This window comes from Danio rerio, chromosome 5 (assembly GCF_052040795.2).
Source record: "Danio rerio strain M-AB ecotype USA chromosome 5, GRCz13ab, whole genome shotgun sequence".
Lineage (NCBI taxonomy): Eukaryota > Metazoa > Chordata > Actinopteri > Cypriniformes > Danionidae > Danio > Danio rerio.
Window position 1 is genome coordinate 30,601,747 of NC_141025.1, and position 27,329 is coordinate 30,629,075.

General features: G+C 36.5%; 1 protein-coding gene and 1 long non-coding RNA gene across 8 annotated transcripts in view; one reads left to right on the forward strand and one right to left on the reverse strand.

Moving 5' to 3' along the window:
* Positions 1–23,475, forward strand: part of LOC137495597 (uncharacterized) — a 33,999-nt gene extending 10,524 nt beyond the window's left edge. Inside the window, exon 5 of one of the 2 annotated variants that reach the window (XR_015491280.1) lies at positions 23,400–23,475. This is a non-coding gene — a long non-coding RNA (uncharacterized LOC137495597). Of the gene's footprint in view, positions 1–3,159; positions 3,771–23,399 lie in introns of those variants that run through there. The other variant, XR_015491278.1, reaches the window with a different exon arrangement.
* On the reverse strand, positions 614–17,833 carry entpd2a.1 (ectonucleoside triphosphate diphosphohydrolase 2a, tandem duplicate 1). Of its 6 annotated transcripts, XM_087251764.1 has the most exons (12): positions 17,667–17,833; positions 12,030–12,147; positions 11,177–11,327; positions 6,793–6,952; positions 6,464–6,691; positions 6,247–6,370; positions 6,107–6,170; positions 5,565–5,684; positions 3,878–4,012; positions 2,737–3,332; positions 2,383–2,590; positions 614–2,260 (listed from the first exon to the last, which is right to left on the reverse strand). In XM_087251764.1, the coding sequence occupies exons 1-8, from the start codon at positions 17,793–17,795 to the stop codon at positions 5,606–5,608; spliced, it is 1,053 nt and encodes a 350-aa protein (XP_087107890.1). In that variant the 5' UTR covers positions 17,796–17,833; the 3' UTR covers positions 614–2,260; positions 2,383–2,590; positions 2,737–3,332; positions 3,878–4,012; positions 5,565–5,605.
* Positions 23,476–27,329: the final 3,854 nt, after the last annotated feature.

Below are 27,329 nucleotides of genomic sequence, written 5' to 3' on the forward strand. Positions count from 1 at the left end.
ACAGGAACATAAATGTGTATTGTTATTTTATTTATGTATCTTTACACACACAATTTGTTACACTCTCAGAAATAAAGGTACACAAGCTGTCATTTGGGTCCGTATTAATATCTCAAGGGTACATATTTGTACCTTAAAAGTACAAAAGAGTTCCTCTTAAATTTTTTAGGTATTAATATATACTTTTGAGGTACCAATATGGACCCTTTAGGTACAAATGTGTACCTTTTGGAAAAGGTACCAGCCCAGTGACAGCTTGCATACTTTCTTTTCTGAGAGTGTAGGATATGGTTTGTGTACCAAAACCATGGCTAGTTTGTAGGAACAGTTTAACTACAATAACCTTTTTGTTGTTGTTTTTGTAGTAAAACCATGGTTAATTTAAGTATTCCAAAAAAATAATAATAATAAAATGGGTGGTAAACAAACACATTTTACTTTTAAATGAAAAATTTGCCTCAATCTCATGTCACATGTGCAATCACATTAAATGTTATCTTTTTCATTTGGGGCATGTTGGATAAAAAGAAGAAAAAGTTAAAAATAGAATGGATTGTTTCCTGTGTTGACATATTTCCTTGAATCTGAAAACAGGCAAGACAAAGGGCTCGTCTTTTTAAACAGACTTGCATCTTTAATCATACTCTAACAAACATGAACTCGATTTTCTGCCTGCACTTTTGTAGCAGGCAACACTGAGGGAGAAACATTCTTATTATAGAGAGCATTCGATTAGATACAAATCTGTGTAACACAAGAATAATAATCAATATTTGCTAACCATCAATATTTGTGCACTTGCATATAGCTTTAAAAAGCCCAAAACATTCAATGTTATTCAGATAACATACAAAATATCTGAAAGAAAAGTAGTAAGCACATTCAATTATTTATAATAAAAAAAACCCAAGCAAGCAGTTTTCAAATCAAAATCATTATCTGCACAGCTACATTTGAAAGATATTTCTTTTGCATGATTTCAGTGCCTTGACTTTATATTACAACAGATGAGACACATCATAAAGAAAGTCTATAGAAAAGTTGCATCGGTGTATAAATGTATAAGGCACAGAAGTGTATCTAAAAATATACATTCAACATTATGAGAAGAGAAAACACATCTATAAGGCTGTTTACGCTAGGGCACTTCATGTATTTTTCTCTCATCAGATGGCTACAGTATCTAATTATGAGAAAGATTGGTGTAAATGCCCTCAGAAATGCATTCGAGACGGATCCCAGCAAACAGTTTTGTGTTTAAAAGACATCTAATAGACATCTAAACGTAGACAGCTTGGCTAAAACAAGGCTTGGGCTGTATTGAAAATCTAATAGACATCTAAGTATAACCCAAAACTACACTAGTCGCCAATAGACTTAATATGTGTAGTCATTCATTTCTGTTTATTTGATGACTAGTCTAGTTTTGGCCTATTAGACGTCTATTAGATTTTCACTGACAGACCATATTTAGCCTTGTTTTAGTCAAGATTATGTTATACGTCAATTAGACATCCATGAGACGTCTTCTAAAAGTAAAAAATGCTTGCTGGCACTCAAACTACTTTAGGGGGTGTCCTCTGACACATTCCAGAAAAAACTGGACAGTTCTAAATGCCTTTTGTTGTTGAAACTACTTATGTACACATTTTCTTCTCCCAAAATGTAAAAAATAAATAAAATGTGAGAGCGTGCTTTATTACGGTGTCAGATATAACAGCGCAAATACAAGACACCCAACAACAATGCCACAGATGGCAGGTTGGGATGTTTGTTTTGCTTTATTTTTTACATTTAATTTTATTTTTGACCATTAAATGACAAAATTGGAATGTCTAAATAATATCCATTCGAATGACAGCATTACCAGCAGAGATGCATCATGCACCTTTAGCTCCTCTATGAACAGAGTGTAAAATAATAGAAAAATATAGCATTCCTTTCATTTACAAAGGCTGTGAGAGTAAAGGTTATGCACAAATTAATGAAAATCCATTACAGTTTTCTGTCAATACGGTAGAAATACATGTTTTATTTACAGATGTTTAGTGAACAGTATTCATGTAGCCCACTTTGTGCACTTGTGGTGGTGTTTTACTGGAGCATGAGTAAAAAAACCTCCAGTAGCCTACGTATGAAATGATTTGTAAGCGAAATAACATGTATAATTTGAATTTTTGTAAATATATATGTAGAAAGTGTATCTTAAGCAAGGTAACCTAGTTATATTTGCATATAGCAGTGTTTCTCAACCACAATACTGGAGGACCACCAGCTCTGCACATTTTCCCTGTCTCTTTAACCAAGCACACCTGATTCAGATCATCAGCTCATTAGGAGAGACTGAAAGACCTGTGATGGGTGTGACGGTCCTCCAGGAACGTGGTTGAGAAACACTGGCATATATCATTGGATTTAAATATTGGATATATCCGTTTAGCAGAGACACATTTATGTGGGCAATTATAAATGGAATCTAATAAATACAAGGCTATCTGATCAGAGAAAGCGCATGAATTGACCAGGTGTGAGATGAAAAAAAAAAATTTGCACTAATAAATCCATGACCTGTTTTCTGTCTCTTACAAAACTCATTCATTCATTTATTTTATTTTTGGCTTAGTTTCTTTATTAATCTGGGGTCCCCACAGCGGAATGAACCGTCAACTTATCCAGCATGTTTTTACACAGCGGATGCCCTTCCAGCTGCAGCCCATTTCTGGGAAACATGCATACACATTCATTCACACATACACTACTGACAATTTTAGCCTACCCAATTCACCTATACCACACGTTTTTGGACTGTGGGGGAAACCGGAGCATCTGGAGGGAAACCCATGCAAACGTGGAGAGAACATGCAAACTCCACACAGGAATGCCAATTAATCCAGCTGAGGCTCAAACCAGCGATCTTCTTGCTGTGAGGCGACAGCACTACCTACTGCGCCACCGTGTCGCCTCTTATAAAACTATAATACATATAAAAAGTGCTTCATAAGAAATGGATTATTGATGAAATGTTTTTTATACATCCGTGTAGTTTTCAGAGTACTGTAAATGAAAGAATCCTCACCAAGGACTGTGCATAATGATAAACTGTACATAAGTACAAATATAGCGCATTATCAAACGACATCATCTTTGTTTTTATGGCAGATTGCTCGAAACAGAAAGATTAGTGCTGAGGTAAGGAGGATGGAAAAGAGGAAGATGAGAAAACTCCAGGCTCCTGAGCGCAGCGATTTCTTCAGTGCAACGTTTTCGGCAGGCAGCAGATTGCTTAGGCTTAGCATGTAGCCGAGGGACCAGCCGACAGACGTGTCTCCTGCCTGCGAACCAAAGCTACATGTTGACATCAGCTTGACTTAGTGGAGCGTTTATTCACAGAGCTTAAAAGTTCTAGTTCATCCAAAAATGAAAATTCCTGTCATCCCTTACTCACCCCTCACATTCTACAAACCTGTTTGTTTGGGTTTCGTATGTTGAACAAAAAAGAAGACATTTTAAAGAATGCCTCAAACCAGTAAAGCCATTGACGTCCATAGATTTTCTTTTTCATTCTATGGGTGTCAACATTCTTCAAAGTATCTTCTTTTGTGTTTAACAAAAACAAAACCACTTGAAAATTTACTCGGCATTGTTCATTTTAAGGTGAACTATAAACTTAAATCTGCAAACCTTTATTTCTTTAATGTGCTGAGTATACATTTTTTAAGATAATTATAGTTCAATGTAGCAGTAAAATGTTATCATTGGGAAATTGAGTGGAAGTTGAAATGCGCTCTCTATTTGACAGGCTGGAAGGGGTTAATAACAGTAAGACTATGTATGTGAAGCGTGCATTCAGCAGGTAAACAGACTAGTTTTTTTCTACCTTCTTCTGAAAGGAGATTTGTGGGAAGGTGCGATCGTTGAAACTGTATCCATTGACCAGGAGTGCCCGCACAAACACAGAGACCGCACAGTAGTCCTTCAGACGGCTTTCATTATCCTGACTCTTCTTTCCCATCTAGGGCAGACAGAGTTTAGTAGAAGAGGTCAAGGATTTTACGTATACATTTAGTCACATGTATACTATATATATAAAAAGCACACATATATATATATATATATATATATATATATATATATATATATATATATATATATATATATATATATATATATATTGTCACTATGAAATCAGAAGTAAATAGTTTTTTATAAAAACAACTGCCTTATTTATATTTTACAGTACTTATAGTCATTATTAAAGCATTTATACGTGCAATTAAAGCTTTGTTATTCCAAAAAATCTATTAAAGTACTAAATGTCTAAAATTCAAGTAAAAGTAGAAACTTGTCAGAGCATGTTTTATTGGCAGGTTGGGATGTTTATTTATTTATTTTTTCATTCCATTTTATTTTTGACCATTAAATGATAAAAGTAGAACGTTTAATTAATAATCAATCAAATGCCAGCATTAACAGCAGGGATGCATCATGCGGCTGTTAATGGAGAAGAAAAATTATAGAAAAATATAGCATTTCTTTCATTTACAAAGACACAATGTTTTGTTTTTGGAAGTGTAGGTTATATACGATGTTTAAAATTAAAGGAAAAGCAGAAACAACTAAGTTGAATTCAAACTATTATTGAAAACTACAATAGTTAAGTAGTGATTTAAAAATAACACTGGTCTTATACCGTATTTGGATAAAATAAAACCAAATGAATCAAATCACATTTACTCATTATGGTGGCTTGAGAAAGCTGTTATACTGTTACTCGGTCCTCGAAAACAAACGTATCTCCTCCTAGGTCGTTCATGCTACAAGGCTCAAATTTGGTCAAAATGTGCCTTCTGCATTCAAGATTGTTACTATACCTACTCATGCCAATCAGAAAATGTTAAATATTACATTTTAATAATCTTGGCATCTTAAAAAATTATACAAGCCCCAAAACTGAGTTACCATTTAGCAACTGCTTAGCAACCTATAGAAATGCCATAAACATTTTAGCAACTGCCAACCAACCACTCTGCTTCCTGCTAACTGCCAATATCAATCCTAGCGTAATCACATTGGCTTTCTCAAGCCAACAACAAAATTCATCAACAAACTTTAGGTACTAGTATAATATTCATCTGCTAAAAAAGATTTAATTCAACACATTAGGAATATACAGTTGAAGTCAGAATTGTTCGCCCCCCCTGAATTTTCACAGTATGTCTGATAATATTTTTCTTCTAGAGAACGTCTTTTTTGTTTTATTTTTGTAAGAATAAAATTAAAATTAAATTTTTAAAAACCATTTTAAGGTTGTTTATGTTTAGAAATGTATTGAAAAAAATCTTCTCTGTTAAACTGAAATTGGGAAAAAAAATAAACAGGGGGGCTAATAATTCAGGGGAGTTCATGATTCTGACTTCAACTGTAAGTTAAATATTGTCTTCTTAGACTTATATCTTAAAATATGAGACCAGGAGACTTTCAATAATTGGTCGATTGGTGAGATACTCTGGAGAGAAAGTCATCTCCGAATAGCAGGGCTCGAAATTAGTTCAGCGGGTCAGTACCTCCTGCAAGCTCATATTGCAGATCACACGAGCAGCGTCCTCTAAATGAGCTGGAGTCCAGATTTTGATGCCTGTGGCTTCCTGAAGAAAGGAATGTGTGTAGAAAAATGCTGAAAATGCCTGTGAGGAGAAAAAAAACAAGAAAAAATGAAAGTGAAAAGTGATGGATAGAGAGAGATTGCATAATCATAATAATGACACATGCAACTATGACACACAAGTGCCCAGCAGATAAATGTATGATTTATTTTAATGCTTCAAGCTGTCCCACTTAATAACTGCTTGCATGTCACCACAACCATCCCCCACCAGACTGAAATGCTGCCTAAGGCTTGAAAAATGAAGGAGCAAGTTAGATATAATGCCAATTGATTAAGAAAACAGCGAAATTCATTGATTTTTTTAAAGTCAATAATATGTGATTTATGGTGAATTTAGAAGACTTAAGGGATGTTGTTAGGTATGACATGAAATGCATTTTCATTTAGCCAATCATGAAATGGAACTGTCTGTTTTATAATAGGCTTGATAGCAACTCCTACCATGAAGTTTCCAGTAATGTTGGGCTGAAAGACTCCATCAAAAGAGCATTTGGAATAAGAGCAGCTGCTAAAGGAGAAGAGTTGAGACACATTTCCAAGACACTGATTGTAGTTTCCGGTGCCTTTTATTTGCAGCTCACCATCAGGATTGGAAGAAGTTTGTTTTTCAACACATGGAGTATCAAACACACTGCTCAGCTTTATAGAGCTGCTGTAATCTGCAGGATAACAGGGGTGGATTATAGATGTGTCTGAACCCTGAATCTGTAACACACATAAAAAAGAGAAAACATTATATATTAAATTCTGAATAATGTAACAGTCTAAACTAAACCAGGTTTAAGTATTGCACTTAACCGTGATCAGATGTGCCAGCAGTCGGAGCAAAACCTGATCTCGTCCGTAACACAGAAAACTGTGAGTGTAGATCTGGTAGTCTCGCCCGTACAGCCGCAGTTTCATCAGGTCATCCTTGTTCTCCACGGTCTGTTTTGTCACAAAGGTGATCTGAGTAGACGCTCCGCCAAAGTCCAGCGCACCAACTGTATCTCTGCCTGGAGTAATCCACTGACCCACAAAACCATACTGGAGAAATAAGATAGGGAAATGTAGGGTAATGGCTGGTAGCAGAGCTTTATTGAAAAAATCTAGACATTGTAAGATACTCAATATGGCTAACTTTATACCTTAATGTAGTTCTCTAGCAGGTAGTTGACTGTGATCCATCCATACGCTCCCTCCTCTTGTCCAGTTAAGATGGAGGCTCCTTTAAAACTGAATGGGTAGCTCTTCAGTTTTTCTTCCACTTCCTTCAAAACCTCAGCTGACTCTTTGGGTTTAGAAATACTGTGTGATACGACAGAAACCAATATTTGTTATCTCCATCTTGGACAATTTTATTTCCTCTGTACCTACACATTGGGGCACTACTGCATTTTACCTGAAAAATACAGACTTTGTATATACTGTACGCACTGCATTTGCACACTGTACAGTACACACTGCACACAAAAGTCTGGAGTGTAAATTTATTAACGGTGCCATACAATGCATTTATTCAGTATGATTAATTGTTCTCTAAGATAAACATAGAAAGTGTGTGGCTGAGGTAAGTGCAAAAACTCTCCAGACAGCTTTCAGTTCTACATGCCCATTTACAACCCTAGAATGAAAATCTTGATTTTGACCTTATTTGGGGGGGTCATGAATATTAATGAGCTCTGCTTTCATGCTGCTCTCAGCTCATATCTCTGACCCTCACACAGCATGATGTACTCTGAAATACATAAGTGCAAAATAATCATACTTCAGTTGTCAAAAAGTTTTCAACAAACTGAATAGATGCCTTGTCAAATGACAAATGTTTTAATTGAATGGGGTATATGCCGAAGCATGCTTATAGGACTTTTAATTTGCCAGTAACCTGGGTTAAGCGCTTCCGGCGAATTGAATGCCAATGCAAAATCCAGTGCGTTTAGGGTCTGTTTTCTTTAAAAATAAGCGATATCCACTAGCTGAGTGATATCCGATTTAAAGTGGGTCTCAGATTGTACAAGAAGCACTGCATTAAATTACATTTCCCCCGCCATATCTTTATAATATGAGCATTTATTTTACCCCAGTATATTCAATGGAGCTTCTGCGTTAGCCTGCCAATTCTGACGGCGCGTGCGAGTAAACAGCTTTTTGTCTCATTTTACCCTTGAGCAACCAAATAAATGCTAAAGTTTATTTAACTGAATGTATTTTAATGACATTACAACATCAATGCTGTATAAGGAACCGTATAAAATGGAAAAAAGTTCACAATAACAGGTCATCGGAAGTGTATCAGCATGGGAACAGCACTAGCTCGGCACATACCCTTTTGGATAAAAGGTTCTTATTAGGAACAATCTGTAGGAAACTAAGTCTGCTTTTCCATTACTGCTCCTGAGTTATGTGCTGTGGATGAAATATCGGCTAAATTGTAAATATAACTTATACCTTAAATAATTATAATATATCATAAAAGGGATAGATACTGCAGGTGTATTTAGAGTTGTATTTTGTGGGTTTAACATATCTGAAAACATAGACAGGAAATAACTTTAACTTCTATGTACAGTAAATAAATGATATTTTTAGTTAATTGCCATCTATTAGCTCCATTAAAATCACAGTAAGAGCTGAGTGATATGACACAACGCATAAACGTGTTAAACACTTGAAATTTACATGTGTCTGTTACCTTATTACAAAAGTACAATGTAAATTTTGCAGTATATACATTAAACATACAAAAGATATATTTAAAAAGACCTTATGCCACAAGGGCAGCGCTGAATAAAGTTATAAACTGTCTTTCCTGAATTTTGCATTCCATGAGTTGTAAACAGATCAGATAACTCATCCCTGGCCATGCATGGCTGCCTGTTTCTTATTGTTCCTAAAGGACAATAAGAACGCATATGCTCTGGCGCATGCTCTGGCATATGCTATGCTGATGCGCACCTCTCAAAAAATGTAACTACATGTCGCAACGACGCATATGACTAGCTCTGTGATTTGGTCAGCTTGGTAGCGTTGACGAGTGTGGGTGAGAGCCGTGCAAACTTGTTGGAGCGAGTGTTTACAAGTGTTGAGCCCCGTAAAGCAGCGTTTCCCAACAGGGGGGTCCTGGCCCACAAGGGGGCCTCAGCAAGCTCTGTGGGGGATTGCGTCATATATTTTTTACAAATTTTAGTAGTGCACAAAAAAAAAAAAAAAATTATCATGTTGCCTAATTTTATCCCCTGGCTGACCAAAAAAATTTACAAATTTGTAATTCAGACTCCACAAAAAAGACTCACTGATTAGCCCTCAGCAGCTAGTAGTCATTACCCAAGTATACTGGAACCAGGATGAGGAAGCTCCAAACATTTCAGGTCACAGCGCTAGCAATACTGGAAACACCAAATTAATTACCTAAACTATGGTTTTATTTAATTTTCTCAAAGCAACAAGTCCCTGACCCAGCCACAGTGCGTTATCTGTGCCAAAGTTTTTGCTAACAGATGCATGATACCGTCTAAATTAATAAGACATTTGCTGACAACTCATCCTCAATACGGCAAGGTGTACCCAATACAAATGGCCTACAAATTTTTTGTTTTTATATTTTACATTAGGCTATTATTTTTGCATAAACATATCTAGATATAGTAATAAATAAACCACTTTTTTTTGACATACCTAATGCAAATTTCTATGAGCGATAAAATAATTAAATGTGGAGGGGGGCCTTACAATATTTTGAAGGGGAACAGAGTGTCTCAGGCAAAAAAAAGGTTGAAAACCACTGCCATTTAGGAGCTCCAGGTGGAAAGTTTTGTTTTTTGTTTACCTTATGATTAAAGTTGTTGCACATCTGCCGGTTCTCGCCTCAAAATGAGTGAGTTTGAGCCATGTGTACATTAAGGTAGCGTTCAGAAAAAACAAAACAACAGCGAAGAAACAGAGGAACATAAAAACCTCACTGTCAGCTAGCGTTTCAGAAGGGTTATTGCAGTTATTGTCACGCCGATCACTCAACACAGAAGTATAAATAAGGCGTTAAAAGATCCTGTTGTGCTATTGGGGGCATGCTGAGAACAGTAGAAGCAGAGTGAGGCTGGTGGCATGAGAGTTAACGAGTGTCACCTATGTGCCACACAGGTCTCAAGTCTCACGGAGGAATGTAAAAAAAAAAAGTGGAATAACGAGAGAACAGGCCTGGAACTATGTGCTTGTGTTTGTGTGTGCGGCAGTTTTTCTGAGGGGCTGCTGCTTATGTTTTCATCTGTTGTTCATTGAATTATTAAATGTTTAAAATGTTCGTCGGTTCTTCAACTCTTTCTTCCCAATGGCTAGAAAAACATCAAACCTTATTACACCCACATACATAGGAAATATAAGCTGTGTTATACTTCGAAAATAAGGAGAAATTTTTTTTGTTGGTGACGCAGTGGCGCAGTAGGTAGTGCTGTCGCCTCACAGCAAGAAGGTCGCTGATTCGAGCCTCGGCTGGGTCAGTTGGCGTTTCTGTGTGGAGTTTGCATGTTCTCCCTGCGTTCGCGTGGGTTTCCTCCGGGTGCTCCGGTTTCCCCCACGGTCCAAAGACATGTGGTACAGGTGAATTGGGTAGGCTAAATTGTCCGTAGTGCATGAGTGTGAATGAGTGTGTGTGGATGTTTCCCAGAGATAGGTTGCAGCTGGAAGGGCATCCGCTGCGTAAAAATGTGCTGGATAAGATGTGCTGGATAAGATTACCTAAACTATGGTTTTATTTAATTTTCTCAAAGCAACGAGTCCCTGACCCAGCCACAGTGCGTTATCTGTGCCAAAGTTTTTGCTAACGGATGCATGATACCGTCTAAATTAATAAGACATTTGCTGACAACTCATCCTCAATACGGCAAGGTGTATCCAATACAAATGGCCTACTAATTTTTTGTTTCATTCCACTATGACGACCCCGTATTAATAAAGGGACTAAGCCGAAAAGAAAATGAATGAATAAAGTATCATCGTTGTAAGCTCAATAGGAAACATTGTGACCAATCAGACGCTGTAGAGGTGTGCATATTAACAGTCCCTTGTGGGTTGTCACATTCTGTATCTTTTTTTGATTGGCCTGTTTCTTATTACGCGTTTACACTCACGTGATTAACATGAAGAAACAATACTGTTTGAGGCTATCGGCATTTCATTACCATGTAATAAATTATTATGACTCTGCTATTTCATTCCATGATACCTTTAAATATGTATATATATATATATATATATATATATATATATATATATATATATATATATATATATATATATATATATATATATATAAAGAAAAGCAAAGATTATGATATTTTATTGCATTTTTAGTCATTATAAATCTATTTTAATAATGCCAAAACTGAATTTTCAGTAACATCACTCCAGTACTATTTACTGTCACGTGATCCTTATACAGTTTTAGTAGAAAAGTTATATAGGACATCTAAAGCTGAATTAAGATTCGGTCATATACAAGCAGAAGTTGACACAAAGCTCTTGAGTTTTCTGACTCACTTTAGTAGTCTCATGCCCGCTGTGGCCCCGAGATACACAGGAGTGTATTTGTATCTAACTGTTGGGATCTCCCTCATGGCTTTATCCATGCATTCCTTAAGACTTCTTGCTGCTCCTCCTTTGACACCAGCATAACTTGAGATCCCACCTCCTGGTGGAAAAAGTGAGTGAGGAGGAAAGGGGTCATGTCATCCCAAGAATAAAATGAATCATACAGCTTTTCCTCATGACTGAACTCTACATGGGCAAAGAACTATCGGTTCCTTTTTCATTATCTAAGATAACAAGGACTCTTGACTACCAACAAGACATTCTGGGTGCCTATTCCAGATGTTTCCGTAGATCTCCAATGATCAGCAATATTTGAGGGGTACTGAGAGTTTAACATCCTCATTCTGTGATTGTCAGATACTTAGAGATCACTGAAAATACCATAGTGATGAAATTGTAAAAGGGCAAACTTAAGGCACCACCGCATTAGAGGAAATGGCCAAAATAGTGTCCATACTCAGCACTCTTGAGTCATAGCATTCTGAGTGAGCTACAGAGCTAAAATATAATTCATTTTAATGCATTTATACACAAAGTAAAACTTTAAGAAGTGTGTTGCACTCTGAAACTAAGATTATGGTAAATAGTATAAAGTATTTATAAATATTATAAAAAGCACCAAATGATGACAGAAGTTTGCAGTTTAAAGCATTACAAAAGGTTTTAACGGTCTCACATCCCTGTTGTGCTGCACTTTCCCTTTTAATCTTATCGACTGACATATTTACAATTATTCTAACAGACATTTTAATCCAAACGGACATCCAAATGAGGAAGAAGCCATTAATCATTAAACACTCACCCTTTGCATGGCACTCGCTGTGCTGACTGACAATGCCAGTGCCGTTCTGCTTATCTGCTGGCCATTTGTAGATGAACATGGACGTATGAGAGGATCCAGCATCCAGAACTATTCCATACTGAAGACAAACACATAAGAAATTTTCACAATCTTGTCTTGGTTTAATTTCATAGGGCTGCACAATATATCACTACAGCATCGAGAAATACATTTCTTAATCACCAAATAAAAAAAAATATTATGTTTTCTGAAGCATACTGAAGACTGCTGATGGAAATTTCACCTTTCATCATAGTAATGAATTACCTTTTTTAATACAGTTGAAACCAGAAGTTTACATACACTGTATAAAAAGGCACATAACCATTTCAAAAAAGTCAGATGTTAATGTGACTAAACTTTTTCTCTTTTAGGAAAGAAGGATTGTCACATTTGTTTCTGCAGAATAACGAGAGAGATATGTTTTGAGAAAATGTTATAACTTTACTTGTAAGTCAAGTTGACATACAATAAGATTATTATGCCTCTGAAAAAGCTCAGATGATGGTGTCAAGGTTTTGGAAGTTTCTGATTGGCTAATTGACAACATTTGAGTGAATTGGAGGCACAACTTTAGAATAGTATTTAAGGAAAACCTCAAACACACTGCTTCCTTTTGTGAAAACATGAGAAAATCAACAGGCCAGAATCAACAACAACAACAACAACAACAACAAAAAGCCAGATTACAATTTGCTAAATTACACTGGGAAAAAAGAATAGTTTTTGGAGACATGTCCTGTTGTCTGATGGAACTAAGATTGAACTGTTTGGCCATAATGACCAGTGTTACATTTGGAGGACAAAAGGGAAAGCTTAAAAGCCTAGGAACACCATCCCAACTGTGAAGTATTAGGGCGGCAGCATCAGGTTGTGGGGCTGTTTTGCTGCAGGAAGGACTGGTCCACTTCACAGCATAGATGGCATCATGAAGAAAGAACATTATGTAGAAATACTGAAGCAACATCTCAAGACATCAGCCAGGAAATTAAAACTTGGCCACAAATGGGTCTTCCAAACAGACCATGACCCCAAGCATACTGCCAAATTAGTTCAAATGTGTTTTAAGAACAACGAGTGAATGTTTTGGAGAGGCCATCACAAAGTCCTGATCTCAATCCTATAGAAAATTTATGTGCAGCAGAGTTGAAAAGCTTGTGCGAGCAAGACAAATCTGACTCAGTTACACCAATTCTGTCAATAGGAATGGACTAAAATTCCTTCAAACTATTGCAAGAAGCTTGTGGAAGGATACCCAGAACATTTGACCAAAGTTATACAGTTTAAAATCAAATCTCAAAAATAACAAGGACATGTATGTAAACTTTTGACTCTCCAGAAAAAAAAAGAAAAAAAAATTCTCTCTTTATTATGTCAATTAGCAAATGTAAATCATTTAGGTAATCCTAATGGAACGAAAATAGTAAACATTTAGTATAATTTACCATCAGACATTTTTAAAAATGGTTATGTTCCTCTTTTAGAGTGCATGTAAACTTCTGGTTTCATCTGTTTATTGCAATAAAACAACTTTGAATTAATTAATTCATTCATTCATTCATTTTCTTTTCAGCTTAGTCCTTTTATTAATCAGGGGTCGCCACAGCGGAATGAACCGCCAACTTATGTTATCCAGCATATGTTTTACACAACGGATGCCCTTCCAGTTGCAAACCAGTTCTGCCCATACATTCTTGCATTCACACCCACACATACACTACGGACAATTTAGCTTATTTTATGCACCTATAGCGCATGTCTTTGGACTGTGAGGGAAATCTGAGCACCCGGAGGAAACCCATGCCAACACAGGGAGAACAAGTTTCTGTTGCTGTGGGGTGACAGTGCTACCCACTGCGCCACCATGTCAACAACTTATATTTAAAAGAATAATATTTGACAATATGGCTAAATAATCAGTTAAATACAGAATTTGTGAACATATAAGACTTCTTTAAAAACATTGAAAAAAAATAAAATATAAAAATAAAATAAAAACAAATTAATTATACTTAAAATGAACAAACACTAATAAAATAAATCTGCTAATTAATTAGAAATGTATTAATTTTAATTTATTGTTATTTTATTATTGTTATTATCATCTCTCAATAGTTATTTGTTGATGTTTCTAATCAGTCCGCTGTTTTGTTCCAATCACAATATCCAACTCAGAGTACTCTCGGATGCAGGCATCCTCAAATATTTAGTTTATATTCAGAATTGCAACACATTTAAGATCTAATGAGCGACACTCAAATATTTAATAAATGTGTAGATTTTAATCACGTATTCACACAGCAAACAGACCAAGTTACAACTTGCATATTCTGTAGCTGGTGCAACTGGCTCCAGGTAAATGACTTTGTTGTTGCAGAGAACAGGGTGTGTACTTGGCCATTACCCTATGGGAACTACATTACACATCATTTTCACAGAGGCACTGTTCCTGCACTGATTCACTTAGGATTACAATATCATATATTACACTGATAAATGCAATCATACTAAATGTAGCTTAAAAAGTATCTGCATCTTCTACTTTTTTAATGCTTTTTCTTCTTTTTAAATTAATCAGGCTTCTTTCTAAATTCATGACTGATTGTTATTCAAGCTAACATGACTTGCCTAAGTAGATTTCCTTCAACGCTACTTTGAATTAAAGTGTTTGCTCAATGATCATAAGTGTTTTACAACCTAAAGATCAAGAAAGTGTCATTTACATAAGCCATCTCTCACTCTAGTAAGTCACCATCCATTTCTTTTATCTTATTTTACACACACCTGCAGTAAAGGCTTCCTAGAGGAGTGTGTATTTTGGCAAGACAATGCCTGAGCCCTATTCATTCATGCAAACCAAGATAATCCCTTCCAATTATATATCTTGCACTCCACACTTTGCCTACAGTTTGCATACTGGCATTTTAGCTTTGTGTAATAGCAGCGGCTCTGAAAATTGTGTTCGACAGGTGACTCAAAACATGTTCGGGTTTGCCTTTTTATGTGTGATTCCACAACACTCAGTTTTGCCGTTAGTCACCTGGCAGTATGTGTTTTATCAGGGGTTTATCCTGAAGCTAAACAGAATTGTCAACATGCGCTCTAGGCATATTAAGAGAGTTAACAGTAATGGGTGGGTACGAGTTGCACAATGTCACAATAAGATACAAAAATATTCCTAGACATTCATAACCACTAAGAACTACTCTTCCCTTTCTAAGAAGGAAAAGAGATTAAAGGGTTGAATCAAAACAGCTGGGAAATGCTGGCAGTTAGGCCTGTTATGATATCTATTTTTCATTGTGCGATATATTGCACCAAAATATGTAAAGATGAACAATATTATTGTCATTTTAAGACTATTTTATGCCACTCATTTTTTAATGCCAGAATGACAATATAATAGCATCAAAATTAGGCATTGGAATAAGAATGTAAAAAAATGTAACATCTTAAAAAACTAATTAATATAATGAAAAATGTTAACAAAAAAATGTACAAGGTAAAAATAACTGATCTATTGTCAGTTGTTAGACACCCACATGAAAATAAGTAATTTATAGTAGATACTAGTATTTTTTTAAGCATACTGATACTGACACCTCAGATAGAGCTAAAATGTTGCTGATATTATTTATTTATTTTTGTAAGGCCGATATATATTGGCTCACCAAATTGATTGAGGTCATGTCCATGTGTTGTGCAATAAGTCAATATATTGATTATTGCGACAGGCCTACTGGCAGTACGAACCAGCTTTATGGATCTATACATCCATCCTCCATATCTGTCTGTCCGTCCGTCCATCTGTCCATCCATATCTGTCTATCTATCTATCTATCTATCTATCTATCTATCTATCTATCTATCTATCTATCTATCTATCTATCTATCTATCTATCTATCTATCTATCTATCTATCTATCTATCTATCTATCTATCTATCTATCTATCTATCTATATTCATAATTTCATACATATATATATATATATATATATATATATATATATATATATATATATATATATATATATATATATATATATATATATAATGAATGCAGACACATTCAAATATTTGTGAGGGCCTATTTTGTGCAATGTTAAATGTCAGAAGATTAATTCCTAAAGATGCAATATTCTTGCAGCAAGGCAACAATAGAGAAGGAACAAAAAATGATTAATTTATCCTTTGAGGCAAGTTTTAATACAGGCATACAAATAGATGATGAGACATTGTCTTTAATCATTGGTCTAAACCATTTGGTTGATACAATCTTACTCAGTTCTTTGTCAGCACAATATTCTTGCAAGTGGCACATTTCAACCAGGCCACTGATTATAAACAGCAACATAGTGTGTGTGATTACATTCAGAAATGCATACATTTTATAATTTTAACTTTAGTTACCTTTAAATGTATGTAGTATGTATAAAATGAAAATAGAAATGAATGAAACTTAATTATTCCGTTGGTAAGATTAAGTGTGTGTGATTATGACCAATAACTGTTGCCCCGTTATGAGGAACTAAGTCATATAATAATAATCTTTAGTTGCAGTAAGTAACATTCTGGTCTGCGTGGCATATCCTCAACAATGTTTTGAAAAGACAAAATTACATGCTGTTGAGTAATAATATTCCCATCTTTCCTTTCTGAAAAAACAACTGGAACCTTCATAGAATTTTTAATGATTTTAATAATTATAATGGAAATGTAGTCGTAATAATAAATTGAATAGTATAAACCATTAAAAGGTGATAGTTTGTAATGTATTTATAGTATTTTAAAACCATTACAACGTCTGTGATGGTGTCTATTGTTTTACACACAATAGCTTAAAATTTACCCCAAACTCACTCTGGTTATGTCTTAACTCTTTAGTTTTATATTCTAGAAAACATCCACCTCTATTGCAAAGAGCTGTAGATACCTCGAAACTGATAAAACTAAATTAGAAGTCATCAAAATCTGTTAACCCCTTGATTTTTCCGCATTTTGAGGCTAAAGTGTAATTGAACTGCTTTTAATGATACTCAAAATCATCCTGGTTATGCCTTAACTCATTAATTTTATGTTCTTCAAAGCTGCACATATCCAACAGTGTCTCCAAATTTGATAGAGCACAATTAAAAGTTACCACAATCTCTCACCCCAAATGTTTGGGATTTTTTTTTATCCTAATTGTTCTTTAATTGCTTTAATGTTGTACAAATTCACTCTGAAGTGCTGCCAAAACTTACCTTTCACATTTTGGCATACATTTTAATCCAAAATTATTACTCTGAAGTGAACAGGTGGAAAACAAAAACACTTAAGGACTTAAATAAAACTTAATCTTAATCAACTTAAAAAACTTAATCAAACTTCGCACTGTTCAGCCAGAACCGTACGTCACGGATCATGATAGACAACATCTGAGACTTCGAAATAATTAATCTATGACCACCACCGGAAACTAATCGATATAACGTCACCATTCAGATAAGAAGCTCAGTCTCATGATAACGTGCTCAGTGAACTGGAAACACTCCCTTCCCCTCTGTGGGGTTTGCAGCCAGGCTGTGTGTGTCATAAATTAGAAAGATGTTATTTACCATAAAGCCTGGTGACCCTTTGATGTCTTCAGAGGGCAGGACGAGCAGAAGAATCCCGCCGACTGCCAGAAAGAGAGCCCCGGTGGCAGTAATGATCTGGCATTGCTGCCTGTTGCCCGTGGATACCATCTTCACTACGAGTTCCAGGCAAGGCAAATGACAGCGACGACATTCGCTGGAGCGTCTGGTAGCCTATATACTGCCGTGACGTGTGGCAGGCGGTAAAACCAGTGGGCACGGCACTGTATTGTTCTTCCTCATCTGTCCGCGGAGCAACAGGTTCTTGCTGTGAAACTGTTGGCGATAAGTCAGACTATTTATGTACTTCTTGAAGAAGTCTATTCAGAGTGTAACGAGACTCGTAAGTGTTGTTGCTTTTATCGCTATTGTAGCTTTATGTCTCTTAATAAATTTTATACTTTACGAACAGATCGATGAAGTATTTTAGAAAACTGTGACAAAAATGCAACGGTTATTTTTTAGTGGGTAGATGTCGTTTTCAGTCATTAATGAAAACATCCCTGCTGAAAAAAAACAGCCAAAAACCAAGCTGGTTGTCTGGTTTTAGCTGGTCGACCAGTCTGGTTTTAGAGGGGTTTTGGCCATTTCCAGCCTGGTCTTAGCTGGTCAGGCTGGGAGATGACTAGCTAAAACCAGCTTGACCAGCCAAAACCATATGTCCAGCCTAAACCAGGGTGCTTAAGTTGGTTTTAGCTGGTCATTTTTCTGCCTGACCAGCTAAGACCAGGCTGGAAACTCCTCTAAACCAGGCTGATCAACCAGCTATAAACAGCCAACCAGCCTAGGCTGATTTAAGCTGTTTTTTCACTAGGGATGTCCTAGCAATTTTTTGAATCTTTGTAAGTTATAATTTTTAACTAAACTGAACCTGTTCAACATTTATGAACAAATATAAAAAGAAACACAAAATTATGAAACCTTTGTTTGTAATTGTAATGATTTGTATAAAACTTTCACAACTACATAACATTTTAAGTGCCCCAAATACCCCTAAACCTCCTTTCTTATACAAACCCAAATCAGAAAAAGATGGGACAGTATGGAAAACGCAAATTAAAAAACAAAGTAGTGAATTTAGTTTGATTTGTAGGCTATTTTATAGCAGACAACATGATTTGGTACAAAAGCAGCATCCATGAAAGCTCTAGTCCTTTAGAAGCAAAGGCGGTCCAAGGATCAAAGTTGAACTACTGTGATATCTGAAAGAAAAGGAAACCCTATGTTAGTGTCCAGAAGCGACATCCTCTTCTCTGGGCCTGAGGCATCTGGAATATATCATCATACAGTGGAAATGTGTACTGTGGCAGATGAATCACTATTTCAGGTATTTCAGGCAAAGGTAACTTCTACTTCTGTGCTGGCAAAAATAACTCTGAAAAGTAAATAGAGATTTTGGACCACATTATGCTGCCTTCTTTTCAGGGTCGCCCATGCATATTTCAGCAAGACAATGCATAGTCACATTCTTACAAAGTCCTGATGGCGGAGAAAGAGGATACAGGTACTTGACTGGCCTGCCTGCAGTCCCAACCTGTCTCCAAGAGAGAATGTGTGGCGCATTTTGAAGTGTATAATGCAACAATGAAGATCTCGTACTGTTGCCCACCTTAAGACCTATTTGCAGGATTACACCTGAAACACTTCATCACTTAGTGTCTTCAGTCCCTAAAAGTCATCTACGATGTAGAGGTACCTGGAGGTACATTTCCATCTTCTACATTCTTTTGTCCATTTATCACTGAGCAGTCTTTCTCAATGGAACAAAAATATTGATAAATAACTTTTATATTACAAAAACCTGACATAGGAAAAACCTGAACCAAACACACACACACACACACACACACACACACACACACACATGTGATGTAATGTTGACTTTGTTAATGCACTGGTTTTCTCTTCATGCCAACCTTTTGTTACAAAAAAAACAACACATTTTTGTGTAAAAGGTTCCAAACACAAACTCTGGCAATGATTTGAGCTAGTTGTAGAAGTTATATCTTACCTGTATAGAGTTCAGACGAACATCTTTAGTTTTTTCCTTTACTGTTTGAGTGGTTAACACACATGTGAAATATGTGTGAAGAGCACACACGTCTATTTGTTATGAGTTGTCTTACAGGAAAAAGATAACTTGAGGTTTTCAACAATTCTTATCTGTGAATGCTGCAATAAAACCGAGTCAGGATGGTAAAAAAAACAAATGACAAAAGCATTAAAGGCGTACAGCATATCTCTGTTATCATGCAGAGCTCATACCGTAGACAAAAGCATTTAGCCTATTGGAACTACGGGCACACTCAGGGTCATTCATCAAAGAAAACAACTGTGCTTGTGTGCCCAGAGGATTTATTTCTTATTTATTGAAACAGGATGTGCATTATGCATTATAATTTGTAAGCACACTTACAATAACAAACATTAAACAGATATTAGAATGAGTAATATTCCACTTATGTCCATCATTCATTTCAGACAGATGCATTATCTTTTAATATACATCTTTACATCACTACAGACATTTTTCTGTTAGTTTAAAGATAAAAGCAATAGCCCAGGAGTAGATACAGTGCTCTGTGCATGACATAGACCCTTTCTTCTATATATTTTTCTTTCTGGCTTTCCCCCTCAGTCGCTATTTGCCCTTTGGAAAGAGAAGTCTTTGTAAGCAGCTGTCACCGCTTTATTCAGCCTCACAGCTTCAGGCTGCTCCGTATGAAGAAAGCCGCTGCTCATCCATATCAAACAGCACATACTCTGAACTGTGCTCCGGGTCCTGGCACATGTGGTTAACAATGAAGCACTGGTAGTTCCACAGTAGAAGCAGCACCATGCCACACAGGGCCAGCAGCGCCAGGCTGAGCAGCAGGAGGCGCTGTTTGTCCAGGCAGCATCGGTTCTGACAGGCCTCATCAGAGAGACTGGTGTACCTCCACAGAGATCTCTTCAACACGGGAGACAGAGACACGGCGAAAGCTTTTGTTTGTGCTGTGCTCATTGTATAGAGTACTCAGAGGTTTATACAAGCTGTTTGCTGTGAGGGAAAACAAGCGAACACAGAAATGAGGTGAATTTTGCGTTTCATTTTGACCGGGACTGGCTATTGTGCAAAACATAATCATTTCAGAATTTATCAGTGTTTCTGATTGAAAATAGAGAGACTACTACGACAAATTTGGGTGTAACTGGTTGAAAATGAGAGAGACTTCTAACTTACATCTGAATATTTATTCAGTCTGTTCTCGCGACCTTGCACAGCGTTCCCTAAAAGTTCCCTAAAGGTAATAATTAGTCAGAACCTTTACAGAACATTAGTGATGTTCTTAAAACGTTCTCTTTTAGTCATAAAATAACGTTCCCAGTATGATAAATTTACAAAGAGAACCTTTCTGTCATCGCAGAATAAAAATAAAAAAATGTGTGTTTTTATGGCCATTTGAAAGTGAAAGCTTCATCCCGCAGCACCAACGTTAATTCTAATAGCCAGCGCTCGTGGTCTTAAATTTAAAAGCAAACGTGTAAAACATGTCTCTGGGCGTCGATACCTGTCTTTGAGTCGATTCCAGCACTAGGTCTATTGAGAATCGAGGAATCGACTCAATCGTTAAGACCCAATCCTTAAGCAACGGCATTTAGTCTGGATGTCAACAAAACCGCTCATGCCGCTGTTTTCGCCAATTTCAGGTAAGTTTAGTCCCTAAAAGCACTCAAATATTACATACAACTGTTCCCGATTCTTTTCTTACTGGTAGTTGATATATTTAATTTATATCTAACTGATTTAATTATAATAACTGAATAATAAGAAAATAATAACGTTTTTGAATTTGGCGATGGGTTTTGCTGGAGACTGCGGCCTTGTGCCTACAGATGCATTTCCAGCAGTGCTTATATACAGTCATATTGCAGCGCTACTTGTATGTCGTGTGGGTGTAAGTAGTTTAAAGTAGTTTTCAAGCAGTAAGTTACTTGATGCGATCAGAATAGATTACATGGATAATTTTTAAAAATTATTTTACCTGCTCTGGTTTTGTTCTAAACTTCCCGGTGACAATATTTTGTATGAAATCTGAGAGATGTTTGTCTCTCCATTGAAAGTCTATTTACCCAAAATATGTTAAAACGAACCTTAATTCACATATAAAAGGAACATCAAACAGCGTGTTCACAGCATTCATATTTGAGCACAAAACCAATTATGTTTGATCTTGCACATCAAGCAGGTGTGACTGAGCTTCTGTTTATCTTGTTTAATGTTTATATGAGAATAAAAAGCTAAATTAAAGCTGTTCACATACAAAGCTATTGTGTCTCTTAAAGACATGGATTAAACTGCTTGGTCATTTGGATTTTTAAAAATCTTGTTACAAATGAGAAGCCTCAGAGATTGTGATGAATGGGCTCTATGCACAGCTAGAGTTTTAAAGCCAACGATGAGCTTCCGGTGAAAGTTTAATGTGATTATTTTCAATTTCAGAAGGTTCCTTTTACAGCATCGATGTTGTAATGTTATTACGATACATTCAGTTAAATAGACTTAAGCATTTATTTAGTTGTTCAAGCGAAAATGAAATGAAAGGCCATGTAACCACTAGCACCATCAGTAGCAACAGGCCAGCAAAGAAATTCCATTGAAAATACCGCGGTAAAATAAACAGTCATATTTTAAAGACATGACGGCTGGAAATTGAAATTAATGCCATTCTTGTTGTCCAATTATGAGACCCGCCTCATATCGTATATGTAACAGACAGTAAAGATTTCTAATTTTTAAAGAAATCAGATCTTAAACAGGACAGTTTTGTAATAGAAGAAGCCCTTGGGCTGCCTGGCTGAATATTAAAAGTCTGTGTGCATATAGCGCACAGACTTTACATTTTGGGACTGCAAACCAAGATTTCATAACAAATATCTTTTTGTTTGCTCTGAAGGTGAATTAAGTCTTATGGGTTTGGAACAACATGAGATTAGGTAAATGATGATAGACTTTTCATTGTAGTCAATCTATTTATCTGAGTGGCCAATTTTTCATATTTGTAACATCTGAATCTTTGTTGTGATTATGTAGAGCATTCTGACTCACTGTAGGAAACCAGTTGGAACTTCTGAATCATTATAGTGAATATGCAGAGTTAAGAGTCTGATTCACCATAGTACACCAGTTCATGTGAGTGGTTGTATTTTTATAATTGTAATGTCTTTTTCACTATAGTGAAAATGTTAGATCATCAGATTCATAAGTTCATCCCAGTGGTCGTCTTTTTCCTAATTAGAGTTGGAATTAATCTGTTTGTCTAAGAGGCCTTTTTTGTTGCCTTGTGTATTAAAATCATTCTTGTAAATTGGTTCATCAAATTGTCTCACAGATTTTAGAGAAATTATTCATTATAGCAAATTATGAACAGATTCACAAAGATCATTCATTGATTTTACTCCTTGTCAAGTAGATAATTTTTCAACTTGATTATGTAAATTTGTTTTGTTGTACGTATTTACGTCAGGGCTCTGATTAATTTATAAAAGTTATAGTTACGTAAACAATTTTTTAATTAAAATGCATATTGCTTGTCATCGTCAGTATTTAGCTGCTAACTAAAGTGTTTCTAATTGTAACTACAATAGCTTCCCCAACACCAAGTTCATGTGTCTTGTAAATCCCCTCATGATTAGTATTTTAAAATATCACATCATTAATTTTGTCATTTTCAGTGTCTCCGAAAGGACTTCATCTGAAAAAAACAAGTTTGCTGAAATGTCACATTACCTGCATGGATAATCTTGAAAGGTAAATACACTTCAACATCCACCCTGGTGTTGTAATAAAGCAGCACAATTGTGATATAGACACCAACGTAAAGCCTACCTTTACAGTTGATGCCCAGTAGAAGCCGTAGGACTGATAGACAAACACACGTCAGGTTGCGAGATGCCCCAGGGTTTGTCCATTCACCGATCTGTGCTCCTGTTTGGATTACTTCTGCTCAAAATGCCAAAACAAACAGATTCAGAGCTGCTCCTCCTCTCCTGTCTTGGCACAACACCTTCTCTACACCAGATTGGTACCATGTCTGTTTAATGTGAGAGGCAGTTTGTGCAATGATAATTAATTTTATGCCGTTTTAACATTATTACTTTAATGCATCCGACTGCTAAAGCAGTGGATGTAGATATAAACAAACACGCCGTTATTTTTACATATTGTAAGAAAACTCACAACTCCATCCACGTATTTCAGAAAGATTAAAATAGATTTAGTCAGTGGTTCTGTGCTTTGATCATGACAGTGAAGCAAATGGCTATGTGTGCTCTCATGCTGTGCAAAATCCCCAGGAGAGCAGAGCGGAGCCAAGATACTGATACTGAAACTATTGTGGCATATTTCATCTATTTTTGAATAATGAATGTGGACACGCTGTGTTACAGGGATGGTTTACCTAAAAATGAAAATTTGCTGTTCATTTACTCTCCCTCAGGCTATTCAAGATATAGGCAACTCTTTTGTTTAGTGGAAGCTAAAGAAGATTTTTAGCTGAAACTGTGAGCTTTGAAGGCCTGCGACTGTCATCATTTCAAGCAAGTTTACAGCATTTGAGCATGATAAATGTTTGAAGCTTAGAGAGCCATGAATTCCCCCCTCTTTTGGTTCAAGTCTTAGAATTTTTTTCAAAAAATGCTTTGTGATGGGCGTGGAGCGCTGCGACTAGAGGGAGGAGTGGGTGTGACGCAGAGCAAAAAGAGGGAAGCGAACAACTGTTGCCAGTTGGCTCACAAAATAAGACATAAACTGTGAGGAGAGCCATGATTTTATAGTTTACAAAGTTAAAATGCAAAGAAATAAACAATAAGTAACTTAATGCCCTGTTACAAATGTTATTTGTTCTCTGATATATACAATTTGTTCTATCATTATAAAGATAATCGTGTTTATATAAACACTATAAATGAGGAGGACTTCTCTCCTTCTCAATCCCTGGGTCTGAATGCAGACACAGTGGATAGCAGTGGAGCAGGTCTCTTGCCGTCTATTTCAACCATTAACCCTGCAGGGAATCTGGAAGATTTGAAACATATGCGAACATGGTAGCATGCATATAGGTGATATGTCTGAATGGTAACAAACTCAACTGATAAAAGACAATTTATTCTTCAATTTATTCTTCAATTCTCAAACAGCTCTCCTAACAAAAATGCTTGCTGCAAACCAACAGCGTGGCTGCATCGGCCTTGAAAGCATCGCAGGGAAAAACATGCAACAAACCCCATGGATCATGGAAACAAACACATACGACCCTTCATGAATGACTAAACACTGTGTGTATTTCATCAACTTAAAACATCGCAATGTCAGTGTTTTCCAATATCGTGCAGCCTTAGTTTTGATTATAGAAGTGTTTCCCAACCCCATTCCTGAATGAACACCAGCAGTACACATTTTCAACCCAGTGGCGTAGCGCAAAATGCGGAGACCCCCCTACAGGGATCACTGACGGGGCCCCCTGAGGATGGGGGGTGGGGAGCGATCACAAATTGAGAAGCGGGGAAGGGAGGCGGGGTGGAGCGACAACGCGGGGAAGCCTTCACAAACTGAGGAGCGATCACAAACCGAAAATGGCGAGAGCGTCAAAGTAGCCAGAAGTCATTCCTTTTCAATGAGAACCGACGGCGAGAAACAGCGTGGCGCGTCTTCTCCGGTGTGAGCTTCGAGGATAGTTGAAATCAAGTCAACTTTATGGTTTGAGCTATGACGCGGTTCGATGGCAAGCAATCAGAATGAAGTCCACCACTTGAGAGGAGTTCAGCGAACACAGACCTGTGAACTTTGGTTCCGACCACAGTTGTTCCCAAGAGTTTGATTATTGCGGTTGCCGGATTTACAATTATTGAAAATCGTGACGACGCGGGGCCCCCTAATCACGCGGGCCCCCCCCGCGGTGCGTGCCCTGAGGGCCCGTCCGCTACGCCACTGTTTCAACCTCTTTCTAATCAAACACACCTGATTCAGCTCAGCAGAACATTAAAAAAGACTTCAAAACCTGAAAACAATGGGTCAGATAAGAGACACCCAAAAAATGAACTGTTGGTGTGCCTTCAGGAACACGATTGGGAAAGACTGGACTATAGTACTCAACATTTGAAGTGGATCAGATACGTTTCTCAAAATTGTCCTAAGTCAAGGATGTGTACAATTTTGACCTTGTGATTAAGAAATCTACAGTACAATGTCATACTAGCTATGATTTCCATCCAAAGATTTGAATTAAACATTTGCGCATAAAGCACGCATTTTCCATCCAATAAGTCAAAGAGAACACAAATCATCACTTCCTGATAAACTGGCGGCAAAAAGAAAAATGGAACTTGCTGTGTTATAGTATAGTAGATGCATAGTAGTATGCCACTGTGCACTGCTACTCAGTAAGTACTGCATTTAAATTTGAATTTACTACTCGACCATTAGAAAAGTACATTTTATACTGTATGAATGTGAGTAGTATGAATGAGCTTTGACGTACTTTACTATGAATGCCATTTTGTAATCATTAAGTGACATACCAGCTTTACTCTCATTCATGAATTCTCTCGCGGTGCAGCAAGGGATAGCATAGCGTCCATCGGATGCACACTTTCGCCGGAAGTAGTAGGTCATCCGGCTACTTCTCGCATACTGTTTTTCAAATTCTATGAATTCGGACATACTAATCGAGTCGCATACTGTAAATAGCATACTATATAGTATGGAAGTATGCGATTTAGGATGCAGCCATTGTGTTCAAATGTTTCTTTGTTTTTTACCCAGACATTTTAAAAGAGTATATTGTAAAGCAGTTATCACAATACTGTGAAACCGTGATATTTTTATCCAAAGTTGCCTAGTTATGACTAATTATATTGTTCCATTGACTAGCATTTGAAAAAAATGTCCAGATACCTACAAAGGAGTTTTTGACTAATAGAAATTGTAGTTAAAGTTATCTATAAATTATATATTTGCAGGGCAGAATTCTAATTAGTGATATCTCAAAATACAATTTTACCAGCAATAACTATACAAAGAAATTCCATACCTGATTATATACTGACAAGTGGTTGGGATCAAAGGTAACAATGTTTCAATCAATGTTCAATTTCTTGCACAGACTGATAATTTCACTTCATAATAGTAATCATAAATTATGCATGGCTTATATATACATATATGAGGGAATATGTGGGAGTAGCTTTGGGCTTGCAGTTTATGAATAACCAAGGAGGACATTTTGTTCTACTGAAGAAAAAATAAAGTCTGCATAACGGATGGTCTAAGTCGATGTGAATGAACAGTATTTTTACAATTTAGGTTATCCTTATCAAATGCTTCATTCGGATTCTTGGTTTTGATTGGTTGAGCTATGTTCAGAGCTGTTGTAACCCTGCTGGCACAGAAAGTCAACATGACGTCATATTATGGGGACGTTGGATTTTGTTTGGAAATTAAAATCGGGTTGACATCAAAACCCAACGTCAGGCCAATGTCAATGTCCAACCTAAAATCAACCAAATATCAACGTCTAATCATGTTACACCTTGACGTTTCGTGGACGTTACCACTATGTTACACTATCAGACATAGGATTTTGGTCACTTTTCAACACAACCTAA